At 40.9% G+C, this 15,948-nt stretch overlaps 1 protein-coding gene across 2 annotated transcripts in view; it reads right to left on the reverse strand.

Annotated features, from left to right (window-relative positions):
* Positions 1-4,241: 4,241 nt before the first annotated feature.
* Positions 4,242-15,948, reverse strand: part of LOC107593461 (lipoma HMGIC fusion partner homolog) — a 138,559-nt gene continuing 126,852 nt past the window's right edge. For both annotated transcript variants that reach the window (XM_016283188.1, XM_016283187.1), the window contains exon 4: positions 4,242-4,604. In XM_016283188.1, the coding sequence (XP_016138674.1) occupies positions 4,486-4,604 (119 nt within the window). In that variant the 3' untranslated portion in view covers positions 4,242-4,485. The remainder of the gene's footprint in view (positions 4,605-15,948) is intronic.

The following is a 15,948-nucleotide window of genomic DNA, read 5'->3' on the forward strand; positions in this document are numbered from 1 at the left end:
CCCAGCTCGTAGCTTACTTATAATAATTACTCTAAGAGCTTACGAATTATTATAATCGTATTAACCCGTGGCCAGGGGTAATACAGATATTCAATTTGTTAAAATATACTAAGAATCACCGGCTCGCTGGACGACCCTTGATTTAAAGTGTAAACTATCAGATTTGAATTCAGCTTTAATCAGGTTGACTCAGAATTTTCAGATTCGAGTCCTTTTAAAACCTGAATGAATTAACAATAATTAATTCCCTTACAAATTAATTAATTTCATTACACTAATCTTTAAAAGAAGTGTTATGGTCAGGCAAGAGGTAGGACCTGCGTAAATATCGGAGCAGCTCTCCAGTGGTATAGAGAACACAAGGAGTGGGAAGGCCTGAAACTGGACGCTGAGATTGCATTTTTGTTTTCTTCTTGATAGGTGAGTAACATTGATTTTGCTTTGTTTCACACAACTTATCCATGTTGGCTTTTGTTTGAATATGCTTGTGTGACATCTTCACTTGTTTCCACGATCGTCATTGCCATGGTTGTGAAAGTACGTGTGGGGCGGAGATTTAAAAATAGGGGCGAGGTCCTGCTGGGGTATGGGCATGTTCCCTTTCATGGGAACTTTGAACTGCATCCTCTAGGGGTAGCTATGGGGAACGCCTCGTCGTGACCCGTGTCTGAAGCATACATTGAAAAAACACCAACTCATTGGCCGGCGACAGCCATGACGTCATCACTGGTGCGACTATAATATAAATAGGCGCCGGGAGCTACACATCATTCTCTTCTTCGTCTTCATTGACTGTTTTGTTTGAAGCATGCATTTCTGTGGTAAGAGCGATCTCTATTTATCTCATTATGGCGAGCACTAGCAAAGCATTTAAGGATGTGTGCATCCATGTTGACGTTGTTTAACATCTGATGACACACACGATCTATGCGTTGTTTTGTTTGGGCAAAGAGCACGCACGCGATGTCTCCGAGGGGGCAATCGGCGTGCACTGCGAGCGTTTTTTCCAAGGAAAAAAAAGCTCCGCACTCGTTTGTCTCTCTTTTCGAGGAAAGAGGGGCAGCCATCTGCTTCCCGCGATCCAGGACCCGCCTCTGCTGAAGCACGGAAGGGAATGAGCTCGTGGGGATCGCAGGTGGATCTGGCCGATGAGTTTGAAGGGGGGTTTTCCCTTTTGCGATCGTCGGCTGTGGAAGAGAGTGAGCCGCTGGAGGATGATGTTATTTCATTAACATTGTCTGACTAAGGGGCCATTGCTCTGCTGGGATCAGCCCAGAAAAAGCAGGAAATAGCTGAGGAGGGCAAAGAAGCTGAGGCTGAGCCTTCCGCCATGCTGCGGACGCAAGCTTCAGACGAAGAAGTGAATGATGTGTAGCTCCCGGCGCCTATTTATACTATAGTCGCACCGGTAGTGACGTCATGGCTGTCGCCGGCCAACGAGTAAGTATTTTTTCAATGTATGCTTCAGACACGGGTCACGACGAGGTGTTCCCCATAGCGACCCCTAGAGGACGCAGTGTCTCGTTCCCTACTCAGGGAACCATGGTTACATAAGTAACCTGGGACGTTTGTTTTGGTGCTTTGTTTGAACATTGACAAATAAAACATTGTTTGGCAAAAATTGTTTAGTGCACCTTTAAAAGGGTCATGACATGGATTTTTTTTCTTCATCATTTTAATATGTTCTTTGAGGTTTACTTATAATATTAATAAAGTTTTTTACACAAAAAACAACAGCAACAACGACAACAAATAAATACGTGGAAAAATTATTATTTTCAACCCTCATTCTGAACTTCTCTCAGAAACAAGCTGTTTTTAAGGGGTGGGTCCTTTAGGCTTAGGCTACGAGGTATCATATCGATCACAAGTACAGTATGGAGTACCACAAGGCTCAGTACTAGAACCACTGCTTTTCATGCTTTACGTTACCCATGGGAGATTTCATCAGGAAACTTGTTGTTAGCTTTCACTGTTATGCTGATGATACTCAGCTCTATATTTCTTTGCGGCCTGATGAAACATCCATTCAAAAACGAGTAGAATACATAGTTGATTTTTAAAAAAAAAGGATGATTAGTCTTACTACTAAAAAAACAAAAAAACAAAAAAAAAACAGAGGTTTTAGTTATTGGACCAAAAACCTCTGCATGTAATAACCTAAAACACTGTCAGTTGGGAACCTAGGTGTGCTATTTGATAGCATTCTTATTTCTTTCCTTTGAAAAATATGTTTCTAGCATTTGTAAAACTACATTTTTACATCTTAAAAAAAATTACAACCTGTGCTCTCAATGTCAAGTGCAGAAACATTAATTTATACGTTCATGACCTCAGGGTTAGATTATTATAATGCTTTATTGGGTGGTTGCTCTGTACGTTCAAACAAACTCCAGTTGGTTCAAAATGCAGCAGCTAGAGTTCTTACAAGAACCTGGAACTATTATAAAGCCCTGAATGGTTTATCTTCTCTATACTAATAATAGCTAATATTATTACAGGGCTAATAATAGCAACGTGTTCAGTGAAACTGCTGCATATAATGGTTTTAATGATATCAAACAGTCTTTTTGCTGTATCTTCTCTCACTGCTAGTGGTGAGATGTCAAGCTGAGATAATAGAGGAGTGAAGTGCTCTGTTCACTTGACCCCAATGTGTCATTCTGTGCACCTCAAACTTCCAACAATTTCCAGCAATATCAATGGGAGAAAAAGATCTTACACAGAACTGCAAGACACTTAGCACCAAAAGAACAGGATCTCTTAGAAGTGAGAATGAAAGCAACATAGAGGTTTCATCTGTGTGTGTAAGGTATCGTGGGTATTATCATTATGGGAACAGATCACAGGAGTAGCTTCATGCCCCACTAATGAGTGTGTGAGCTCAGGATATGAATTATAAACACCACATACACGGTTAGCGGTACCTGCCTTTACCAACTGATATTAGATACACTTGGAATAAGATCTATCATAAACTTTAAAAAAGGATTCGCTGCACATTATTCCAAAGAAAGCATGAAGTACTTTACAATCTTTTATCAAATGTAACAACTAATATGGGGCCATCCAATCAAATCCTAATGGATAAAATGAAGTCCCAACCTACTTTAATTCCATTGAGTGTCTTGTTTTACTCTGAAATATGTCAGATTTTGGAAGCGTATTTGGCTGAAAATGCCGTTTCATAACTTTTGATAACCATCAAATGGTGATTTGCAAATGGTGTGTAAAAGTTCTGTATGAAGAACGGTTGTAGCTGTGCTAAAGACACATCTGTGGAGAGAGATTGAATGTACTGTAGTGTGTAATATTTTCTTGTAAGCTAATATTTAATGTCTGATTAACATAAAAACTAAAATGTTGATAAACAGATTTTATTCACAAACACAAGATGAATCAAATAAGCTCTTTGTTGTCTTTTTAACACAATATGTCAATGTCAAATTTAATCAGAACATATATTGTATTCTATATTTGTAGCATACAATAATGTAAAAATGATCAAGTTATGAAAAAAAGGCAATATATAGATATTAACCATGAATATTATTGCAATGGATATGTAAATATAAACACAATAATGATGAATATATCTTTTGATAACAATTTACATGAAGTCTGTATATATAATGCTTAATATTATTTTTAATACACTATGTAATTGTATATCGTTATGTAAACAATGACTACATTTTATAACACGACTCTGGAATACTTTATTCTGGAGTGGTCAAATATATTTAGATAACGATTACTAAACTATATTCCACCACTGTCCATAACAGTACAAACTTTTTTTTTTTTATTCATTTTTGGAGTTTTTGCCTTTTATTGATAGGATAGTGAGACAGTAAGCAAAGTCCACGAGCCAGGACTCAAACACGGATGCCCGAGGCACAACAGCTCTGCATGTCGACGCGCTGCCCACAAGGCTATCGGTGCTGATAAGTTATTTAACTTAAGTTTAATTAATTAAGCATTTTTAAATGTCAGCTTTAGTTTTAATGCGTTACAGTATTTAAAGTACAGTATTTATATATGTAAGACGTATTTTAGGACATAGTAATATTAATACTTTATATATGCAGACTTCATCTAAAGTGTCTGTTTTACATCTCAACCAAAGCTTACATTTACAATATCAATTCCAGAGAAAGAAAAAAAACAAAAAAAAAACAAGCACATTTGTAATATTCACAAGAGTGGACATAAAAAAGACACACACAATAATTGGTCCTTTCACATTAAATACTCTCTAGTTGTTTTTTAGAGAGCAGTGGAAGTACTGTCAAAAGTCATGTCTCTTTGAAAAGTATGCTCATTTTAATCACACAAATGTCCATATGAGCATTTTGAGTCTTTAATGAGTCGGAGTTGCATTAATGGAGGAAAGCCGTCATTCCATTGGCTGCAAAGCCAGTCTCCACTGAGTCTAAGGCATCTGTCCTGCTGTGGTTCAGGCTGTAGTTGAGGTTGGTTCTTCTAGTACGGGTATTGTTTTTGTTTTTTCCCTGCGAAACAGGCGAGCCAGGTGCACAGCAACAGGGCCGAGGTGGCGCCAGCCCCAGTGCAGTAGTACGCCCAGCCAATCTGACAAGAGCCTGAAGACAAGTCAGAAAGAAAGAGCGCTGACATAAATGCATGAACACTGCATGAACTTCTGAAAGCTTCAAATGTCAAAGAATGAGGGATCATATGTATGATGGATGAAGTTTATGAAGAAATGTATGTGATAGATGTCTTTTTTACTTAGCTTATGGAAAGATGTAAAATGTTGTGAAATTTGGCACACCAATTAGGAACATTCTAAACAGGGGTGTTCAGTCCATATAAGCTACAAATGTCTTGAATAACCAGAGAAATTTAAACTCATCTGAGAGAATGAGTTCGGGGAGTGGCTAATTAATATTATCATTACTATAAATTCCCATGTCATTTGAATTGTAACATAAAGCTTACATAATAAAATGTTCTGAATACACATGTAACTATAACATATTTATTTGTCACTCTTTTTCTTAAAAGTTTTTTTTTCTTATGTGCCACTTATGGAAGGATTAGGGTGAGCAGATCCACAACAGCTTTGGCGCCTACACTCTATTGTTATAAATCGTCATTATTTTTTCACATTCTCATTGGTTTGTTGGCATGTGGGTGATTTCATGTGCAAGAAATCTGTCATGAAATTGCTCACCCAAGCAAAAATGTGCTTTTGCAGACTGAAAAATAATAGTGTATTGTTGCAGTTTAACTGTATTTTCATGTTTTCTCAGGCAAAGCTGATTTTAAGTCTGTTGAAAACATATTTTACTTTTTTTTGGCATAGAAAAAGTAGGTACACATTACTCATAGCATGTGGCACTCAGCATACCAAGTTAAAGAGGTCACTCAGCAAATGTTTCTTAATATTTCTAAAATCTCCTAATAGATTCCTATGAATTAATGATCCTAAAGTATAATACATTTTTAACCAGTTAGTCTAGACACAAAAACTTGCTCCTGTTTCCTCGGCACATGCTATGTTAAGTGAATTAGTATTATTTTAATAGCAATGATGTACTATTGTATTTTTTGTTAATATTTTGAATTACACAATATTTTTATATTTTGGTTTTAATTTTATTTTTAGTAAAAGGTTTAGGAATTTTGTTTATTTTTTGTAATTATTATTATTAATATTTAATTATAATAATTATTATTATTAATTTGTTAGATTTTAGTTTTTATATTTAGTTTATTTAGTTATTTTTGCACTTTAATTGAACCCATTTCCATTTGTTGGTGAACTTCCCCTTACGTAAGCAGTTTTAGTATAAGTAGCCTACAAGGAGTACTGCAGTGAAGGTACAAGTAGTTTTATAAATTTACATAAACATTTTTGCATACTATATGTAAATATGTAAAATATCATATATTTTATGAATACGCACATATTGATTAGGTCAAATGGATTAACCCTGACAAAAGTCATTGATATTCATGAAATTAATGATATTCTTTTTATAATATATGATTATTAAAATAATTGTCATGTGTAGGCTACACCCATGATTGTTTGTTTATTTATTTACTTATTATTGAACATGCAGGTATTTTCATTCTTAGAGGTGTGTTAGTTAAATGAAAATAAATAAATAAAAATAAATTGAATGAAGAAAATATTACATCTGTATAATAAAAAATGTATACCTGAAAGAAAATTACGCATTTTTTTTAGGCCCATAGTATTCAATGGCTGACTGTTGTAGGTGATTTCATATAATAATGTCAATGTAAACTCATTACTTGTCTGAATATTAACATTACAATGGTACAATGATAAGCTACTAGTCATAAAATGAATTAGGGTCCTTGACCAATTAGAATGAAACGTATCCAAACTGGATAACGGGGCCTCAATATTTTGCCCCTTACAAGACATAATGTCATAAAAGGGAGAAAAAGATAATATACAGCAATTAATCCCATGCTTTAGCTCTTTATCTTTCCATTCTTCCCTTTGTGTGACTGACGGAAGTTTGTAAACTGCTGCTGCCACTTGAAAACTGGAAATTCCCACCCTCCCATGGCAAAAGCAGACACAGAAGTGGGGCAGTAGGGCTGTAGACAGATTGCTCTCTCATCTCCTCCTTTTGACAGATTTATTCCCTATCAAATTAAGGTCTACTGTACAGTAGAGATGTCAGTTAAAGGGTTAAGTTATGTTTTAGGTGGGATATTATGAAAGCAAAAAGCACTAAACAAGACTAATAACCTTGCTTTATTAACCTATTAACACAGTACACCCCATTTCCCCATGATATGTACTTACAAGTCATTTGCCCACTACAGTTGCCACTTGGACTTTTGATTAAGTATACAAAAAACTATAGCTCTCCTGTAAGATTTTTTTGTTTGGATGATTCTAGAGACCTTCATGATTATGTACACTGTAAAAAAGTGCTGTTAAAAAATGTCCATATTCTGACAGTAACATCCTGTTTTTTCATTACAACAGTACAACCCCGTAAAAAAAACCCAATGTATTCTGGGTAATATTTGTTGTTTTCAAGAAAGTAGCCTTCTGCAGTACTGTGAATTAACAGCGTTCAGAGTCGCCACTCAGAGGTTTTGTTTCAAATCACACCCTACACCCTCATTCACTATTCCCTACATGAGTTTACTAATATAGTCCACCTGACAGAGAGAATGAAAACTAATGAGTGAATTCAGCCAATGATGAACAGCTGCTGTTAACAAGCAGAATCGCTGAAGAAAAGAGCAAGAAATGAAACTACAACTGACATACAGCCACAGCCTTAGATGAAATCAACTGAAATAAAACAGCAGAACATGATCAAACAACTCCACAAACAGCATTACAGTTTGACTTTATTTCTGTCATATATCTACATACATTCTTTGAGAATTAACAGAGGTTTAGATGTTTTATTGAAAACATTTTTTTGACCTCACCATTGTGGTGATCAGGGTTTGCTTTAGTTGGGCTCTATACCCTTCACTTTTAAATGCTAGTTTGGCTGGTTGTTGTGACTGTGTTTGTAAAAACACATTTGTTATAGAAAGAAAAGCACAGAAAAATTATGATTAGATGGTTAATTATTGATGGTGTAATCATCATTTTGTGATCTCACTCAGCGGCTGTTCTTCAAAAATATTGTGTGGGTTTTCATTTGTTACATGTTATTTACAATAGCTGTATGATACTGCAAGTTGAAATGATAAATAATTATGATTGATATTGAAAGCTTCTCATGTACAAAGCCTTTAAAATTTCTTTGACACACAGAGACATCAAGAATCAGCACATGAATCTCAACAATGGTGACAATCAAAAGCTTCATGCTGCAATGCATGCTGGGTACCAGCACAGGACAAAACTCATCCATGACTCCCAGCATGCATTGCGGCATGAATAAATTATGCAGCTGAATTGTCCACTTACTTTCTTTAATTCTTACTAGGTGCTTTTATTTTTGCTTTTGTATCAAGTTTTAGTAGCGTGTTTTGTGATGATCAAAGTCGATCTGCTTATTAATTTTTTTGATTGTCACCGTTGTTGAGATTCGTACGCTGATTCTTCATGTGTGTGTTTCATAACATGCTAGAACTTCTTTTTTTTGAGTGATGTGTTATCGTTCATGATAGCCCGCTTGTTCTTTTGCTCTAGTATGTCAATATAACATCGCTTTGGTACAAAAAGTGCCTCAGCACAAAATCAGCAAACCTGTTTTTTAAATATGGTTGCGTCACTTGCAACTCATAATCAACACCATTACATACTGTGCTTTAGCCCTTTTTCACCACAACAATTGTACTGAAAAACACAACAGTCAAAGCAGCCAAATAAACAAAATACTGAAATCAAGGTTCAAGATCCCAACTAAAGCAAACACTGATCTCCATCATGGTAGTGTCCGAAAACAACAACATCTAAACCTCTGTTAATTTTCAATAAGCACTTCTGTACACATCTGACAGAAATAGCATCAGTCTGGTTAGTAATGTGAAGCTGGTGATGCTGTTTTAGAAGTTGTTTAATTAGATCTTGAGAGATTTAATGTCTTTTATTTCAGTTGATTTCATCTAAGGCTGTGGCTGAAGTCAGTTGTAGTTCTTGTGTTTCTCTTTCATTCAGTGATTCTGCTCGTTAACAGCAGGTGTTCATCACTAATGCACAATAATCACTTAATAATTCACAGAATTATCTCATTAACTTCAGCACTGCTTCACTCTGTAGTGTGGACACATTATAAGTGTTCATTAAAACTGAGGATTTTGTTGTGGGGTTTAAAGGGATAAAGATATAAGATGGAAAGAAACAGCATGAAATGTAATTTAACAGTAATAAACTGTAATTATTTTACGGCCACAAACAGTAAAAAAAACTAGTTATTTACGCACGGTTGCCAGTAAATAACTGTTTTTCTACAGTTTGTTGCCGTTAAGTCAAGGAAAACAGCAATATACTGTAAAATGTAAGAGTCAGATTTACCAAATGAAAAAAGTGAATTTGACTGAAATATTTGTGAACATCCAAAGAAAAAAAGTTATGCAAAGTCATGAACTGATAAGGAGAGTAAATATTGAACTGAACTGTATTAATGTGTTTTTGCACAAGAGAGATCTGTTAGTTTAATGTAGTTTTGTGGGTCACCATTGTGCTGGAGAGTAGAGCCTGTGCTTCAGTCAGTGATGAGCCACAAATCCGGATGTTCAGCTGCTTTATTTAAAGGCAGTAACTGTGGAGTTGTTGATACAGTAATGATCTCTTTGTTACTTCATCTCACAGATATGTGCTATAGCAAACAGTGAACTGCAACGATTTGAGACAAAATAATGGTTTTAGTTATTTTGCTGTTGCACATTAAGTGTTTGCAGTTTTATACTAAGAAATATTCCTTCTCAGTTAACTCAAATTAAATAAGTTCACAGTACTGACATCGTATGAATGCTAGTTTTAAAACTCAAACTGTTTGAAGCAATGCGAGCGGAGTTAATTTCCATGATAGAATTACGGTAAAACACTGTAAAAATTAAGAGTTGTAAATTAAAGGTTAAGAGCTGTAAATTAACAGTACCTTACTGGCAACCCTGCTGCCAGTAAATTACTGTTATTTAACGGCACAATTTTTTACAGTGATATATGTCAACAAAAAATACTTATTAGTAACATGAAAATTACATTTCTGTGGGAGGGTTTGCCTTTGCCATGCTTCCTCATGTGACAGGCTGTTGTTTAGTTGTTAGTTGTTTTCTTGCATGTAATTGAGAAATAAAACATGGATAACATCTAGAAAAATACTTACAAAAGGAAAATGACAACAATAAATTATAGTTGCCGGTGGGTTAAAATGGCTTATTAATCTGAACAAAAATGAAAAATGTTGCCTTGGCAACTAGTTGAAATAAAATAATTGTATTATTATTTTTTTATATATATTTTGTTTCAGTTAATGTTTATTTTATTTCAGGTAATGATTTTTTTATGGTTTTAGTTTTACCCTGCAATGCACCCAGTGATTTCAATTTCCACATAATGAGGAAACAGCGTTTTTAAATTTCAATTTAAGGATTTAACATTGCTTGGTGAAACTGGGACAGGATGTGACAAAATGCGATCAGTGATACAGGAATAATGAAGATGAAATAAACATCCAAAGCTATTCTGCTAGCTAGCAACTAACCCTAAATAACTGCTTTTCAAACAGACTCTCATAACTAAATGATTAGACACAGCTCGTTTATTATGGATCTTCAGTTTTGCCTTGTTGCCAAGTTACGTATCTCTGATCACACTAAGAGGTTTGCTGTGTGAATTTGTGTGTCAAAGGTCACCAAACTTAAACTTAAACTTAAACGTAACATTCACTTAGGGAATTTTATTTTCCACTGGAAGTCCATTAATTTTGTCAGTTCCCATTGAACTGACTATATTTTGCTCAACATTTCTTTGTTACCTTTTTTTTTTAAATATTTTTTTCACCATTTTTTGTCCTCAAATTTGGGTCAGATCATCCATGGTGAATAAAAATTTAATATTTCTGGAATACCATGAATAAAAATTTACACCTTTCTGCCATTTTGATCTTATCTGTTTTCTCTAATTTCCAAAGTTTGTACAATCTCCGATAAAATTGGCTCAGCTCATCCAGTCCAAAAAAAAAGTCATTGGTTTATTTTTACAGGCTGAAACAGTTCTCCCTGCCTCATCTGATTATATTCCTAGGTATTTGTACGTAACATTTTTGTGCGTTTGGACATATAGTTTTTTTAATTTAAGTATTCAAATATGAAAGTATTGGCATATAATACATAATAGTACAAAAGCAGGCACTCAGGTTTAGAAACATTAAATGCTTAAAAAACTTTTCTATTAAAATTTTTACATAACTAAATGTATTTGTATAGTTAAGTTTGTAGTTATTAATATAGGATTTAGTAGTATTATTAGTAGTACCTTAAGTTGTAATCTAAGTTAATGTTCACAGAAAAATACAGAACAATCGATGACAATAATTCACCTAAGGTGAAAAGAAAACAAACAAAAACTTGAAACTTTTAGCACCAAAATATAAAGTTGTTCCCTTTCAGTCGGTCACTATGAGTCACATTGTGACTGACGAATTGGGATCTCGCTTCGAGAGACCAATCTACTTCGAGTGTAAACTAAACGAGCCAATGCGATGATTGCATCCAACTGCCGCTGATCACAGCGTGAGCATAAAAAGGTAGCAGATGCAATGCATACCAGCTTTTCGCTTCGGAGCCAAGTGATCACATCGTTTTGTTCCTGACTACTCTACTGAGAGAAGAAGACTGAACGAGTTCAGCGCGCTCTTTGGAGCTCTTGGCATTGGCGGTACGGCGTTTCAGCGGTGGTGGTTTTCCCGTGTCGAGTGGGTTGCACACTACCCCCTGTTTGTGTTACAGGCGGCCATCTCCCCTGTGCGCTTCAGCCTGCTAAAAGAGCTTTTTCGCTAAAAGAGCATTCATGGGTACGTCTTTTTAAAGACGACGTTGCGTCTCGCTACAGACAAAATATCACCCATGCGTTTCTGGATGCGGCCATTACCTGGCATCGGGTGATGGTCACCATCGCTGCCTCACATGTCTGGGCATTAAGCATGCTGAGGTGGCGTTCGTGGATGAGTCATGTTCTCACTGCGGGAAGATGACCATCTTGGAGCTGCGGGCCAAGCTCCGTTACCTCAAAAGGGGCGGAGCTCTGTTGCCTCTGCCTCGATCTAGTTCTCGTCATGGCAGCAGTCAGGCGGGGGCTACTTCAGGCAGTAGCACGGGCGGTCTGAGGGTAACAGTGATGGCAAACCCTCTAGGGAACCAACCCTCGGGGGACCATCGCTCCTCTTGCACTCCGCAACCAGTTGAGCTGCCAAAGGAACGTGTTGGGCCCTCTACAAAGAGCGTACCAGCAGTATCCTTCGGCGCACCTCCCGACGATTGGATGTCAATCGCTGCATCGGAGGGTGAGCCGTAACTTTCTGGAGAGGAAGATTCTGCTGCGCTGCTGCCCTCTGGGACTGTAGCAATGCCCGAATTGGATCTGTAAATGACCTCCACCGTGTCCTGAGCTCTCAAGTTTGGACGATTGGTTCTTCGGGGTGGCTCGCACTGGTTCTCAGCGCCCCGCCATTCTAAAAGGAGGTGCATGAGGGGGCTTACCAGGTCGTGGAAGGCACCTTTTTCTGCCCGAAACCAACCTGCTAACTCCTTCTCCCACACCACTCTCGATGGTGGTGCAGCAAGGGGTTATACGAGGGTCCCCCCGGTGGAGTGGTCGATTGCTATGCAGTTGTGCCCTAATACCACCTCCACCCGGCAGGGCAAACCATGCCTCCCCTCCCGGGTCAGTAGGTACTCGTCTGGTCTGTCCAGCGATGCTTATGCGGCCTGTAGAGAAGCAGCCTCTGCCTTACATGCTATGGTGTTACTGCAGGTTCTTCAGGCTAAAGCACTGAGGGACCTGTACGAGGGTGGTCACGATCCGGAAGTTCTGAAAGAGCTCCGAACCGCAACTGACCTCGCACTCCGAGCGACGAAGGTCACTGTGAGTTCTCTGGGTCGTGCGATGTCCACACTTGGTCCAGGAGAGTCAACTCTGGCTGTGTCTGGTCGACATGAGGGATGGCGACAAGTTTGGTTCCTCAAGGTCCCTGTGTCAAAGACCAGCCTCCGCCCATCCAGGCCCTCGTCAAACCTGGCAGTGAGCAGAAGAGCAAGAGGCACCGCGACCTAGAGAGGGAGGGAACTGCTCTTTGGGGGATGGTGAATGCACCTCTCCCTCTCCCAGAGGAGGGCCGGGTGGAGAATCTAGTTTCCAAAAATCTTGACAAGAGAGCAGTTGTCTCTGTCTCTGGGTCCCAAGAGGGCATGGAAATTTGCGGACGGACTAACACACCACACTCATTCTCCTCTCTCGCCAGCAGGCAGCAGCGGGTGGTTCGAGAGCATCATCAAAGGCCATACTCACGCACCCTCTGCCAAACCGTGAAACCAGGTAAGCGTTGCACCGCACACTCAGACCCCTCTTCGGTCTGTCCCACCGTGGGTAACTCGGTGGTCCCGCTGGTCCAGCTTGTACGGTGTCTGGATGCCTGGCTACCCAAATCGCTGGCTCCTGTGAACCATCAGACTCGGCTATGCAATTCAGCTCGCCCGGCGTCCCCCCAAGTTCAGCGGTATCAGCTTCACGTCAGTGAAGGCGGCCGATGCTCCTGTCTTGCATACGGAAATCACAGTCCTACTGGCGAAGGACGCAATAGAGCCAGTCCCTCCAGCCAATATGAAGACAGGGTTTTACGGCCCCTACTTCATTGTACCCAAGAAAGGCAGTGGGTTACGACCGATCTTGGACCTAACTGGGCCCTTCACCGGTTATTGTTCAAGATGTTGACGCAGAAACGCATCTTCGGGTGCATCTGTCCCTGAGACTGGTTTGCAGCGATCGACCTGAAGGACGCATACTTTCATGTATCGATCCTTCCGCACCACAGACCATTGTTGCGGTTCGCGTTTGAAGGACGAGCATATCAGTACAAGGTCCTGCCCTTCAGGCTGTCCCTGTCGCCCCGTGTCTTCACGAAAGTTGCGGAGGCAGCCCTTGTTCCCCTGAGAGAGCAGGGCGTTCACATTCTCAACTACCTCGACGACTGGCTCATACTAGCTCAGCCTCAGGATCAGTTGTGCAAACACAGGGACTTGGTGCTCTCGCACCTCAGCCGGTTGGGCCTTCAGGTCAACTGGGAAAAGAGCAAACTCTCCTCGACGCAGAGGATCTCTTTTTTCGGTATGGAGTTGGATTTGTTTGAACAGACAGCATGCCTCACGCAGGAACGTATGTAGTCGGTGTTGAACTGCCTGAATACGTTCAAGAGCAGGATGGCGGTCCAACTGAAACAGAGGCTCAGAGGCTTTCAGAGGCTCCTGGGCTATATGGCAGCAGCAGCGGCAGTCACGCTGCTGGGGCTGCTTCATATGAGACTGCTTCAACACTGGGTCCATGGCCGAGTCCTGAGGTGGGCGTGGCAATGTGACACTCACCGGGTCCAAGTCACACCGGCCTGCCACCAAACCTTCACCCCGTGGTCAGACCTTGCGTTTCTCCGGGCAGGAGTGCCCCTAGAGCAGGTCTCCAGGCATGCTGTGGTTCACACGGATGCCTCTGCCACCGGCTGGGGGGCCACGTATGACAGGCTTGCAGTGTTGAAGGTATGGCCAGGCCCCCAACTGCACTGGCACATCAACTGCCTAGAGTTGTTAGCAGTATGCCTTGCCTTGAGCCATCTCAGAGGGCGCTTACGAGGCAAGCACATGTTGGTCTGCATGGACAACACTGCGACCATTGCATACATCAACTGACAAGGTGGTCTACGCTCCCGTCACATGTCGCAACTCACCTGCCACCTCTTCCTCTGGAGTCAGAAGCATCTGAGGACGCTTCGTGCCATTCACATTCACAGGGCCTGCTCAACCATGGGGCTGGCGAGCTGTCACAAGCTGCACTTCTTGGAGAATGGAGACTCCATCCCCAGATGATCCAGCTGATTTGGAGACGTTTTGGAGTCACTCAGGTAGACCTGTTTGCCTCTCCAGAAACCTCTCACTGCCTACTCAAATATGCGTTTCCCCCAGTGAGCTTTCTCGCAAAGACACTGTGCAAAGTCAGGGAGGATGGAACTGATGCTCCTCATGACAGCCCCTCCCTGGCAGATTCATCTGAGAAAGGATCTACTGATTTAGAGACGTGGGTCCAGACCTCTGGAAACTTCATGTCTGGTACATGGTGGGATGCGGAGGTTCTAGGTGACCTACCCCAGGAGGTAGTTGACACCATCACTTCTTGTAGCACTGTCTACAAGACACGCTTACGCCTTGAAGTGGAACCTGTTCGTCGATTGGTGTTCTTCTCGCCGAGAAGACCCCCGGAGATGCCCGGTCAGGGTCTCGCTTTCCTTTTTGCAGCAAGGGTTGGAGCGAAGGCTGTCTCCCTCCACCCTTAAAGTCTATGCCACTGCAATTGCTGCTAACAATGAAGGGAAGTCGGTAGGAAAGCATGACCTGGTCATCAGGTTCCTTAGAGGGCGAGAAGATTAAATCCCCCCCAGCCCCCTCTATACCCTCTTGGGACCTGTCTCTAGTGCTCAAAGCACTACAGCAGGGCCCATTTGAGCCTTTTGCAGTCAGTTGAGCTGAAGTTTCTATCAATAAAAACTCTGCTCCTGCTTGCACTGGCCTGCATCAAGAGGGTAGGGGACCTGCACGCATTTTCGGTCAACGATTCGTGCCTAGAGTTTGGGCCGGCTGACTCCCAAGTAATCCAGAGGCCCCGGCCCGGCTATGTCCCCAAGATTCCCACTACTCCCTTCAGGGATCAGGTGGTGAGCCTGCAAGCGCTGCCCCCGGAGGAGGCAGACCCAGCCCTAGCTTTGCTTTGTCCCGTCCGAGCCTTGAGATGGTACGTAGACCAGACATAAAGCTTTAGATCCTCAAACCAGCTCTTTGTCTGTTACGGAAGCCGGCAGAAGGGGAATGCCATCTCTAAGCAGAGGATGGCCCACTGGATTGTGGATGCCATCACAGGGTGTGTCCTGCCCGCTCAGGTTGCAAGCTCACTCTACTAGGAGTGTTGCATCCTCCTGGGCACTGGCTCGTGGTGCCTCGCTGACAGATATTTGTAGAGCTGCGGGCTGGGCGACCCCCAACACGCTCGCTAGATTCTATAGACGTTGTGTGGAGCCGGTATCCTCCTGTGTTCTCACCTCAAACGGGTAGAGGCGCTGAGAGGCCCCGGTTTAGTGTCGGCTTGCCTCTGTTGAGCTCCTCCGTCCCCTCGGCAGCCAGACGCAATCATCGCATGCCAATGTGCATTGGCTCATTTAGTTTACACTCGAAGTGGATTGGTCTCGCTAAGCGAGATCCCAATTC

The sequence above is a fragment of the Sinocyclocheilus grahami genome, unplaced genomic scaffold (genome assembly GCF_001515645.1).
Source record: "Sinocyclocheilus grahami isolate Dianchi unplaced genomic scaffold, SAMN03320097.WGS_v1.1 scaffold171.1, whole genome shotgun sequence".
In the NCBI taxonomy this organism is placed as follows: Eukaryota; Metazoa; Chordata; class Actinopteri; order Cypriniformes; family Cyprinidae; genus Sinocyclocheilus; species Sinocyclocheilus grahami.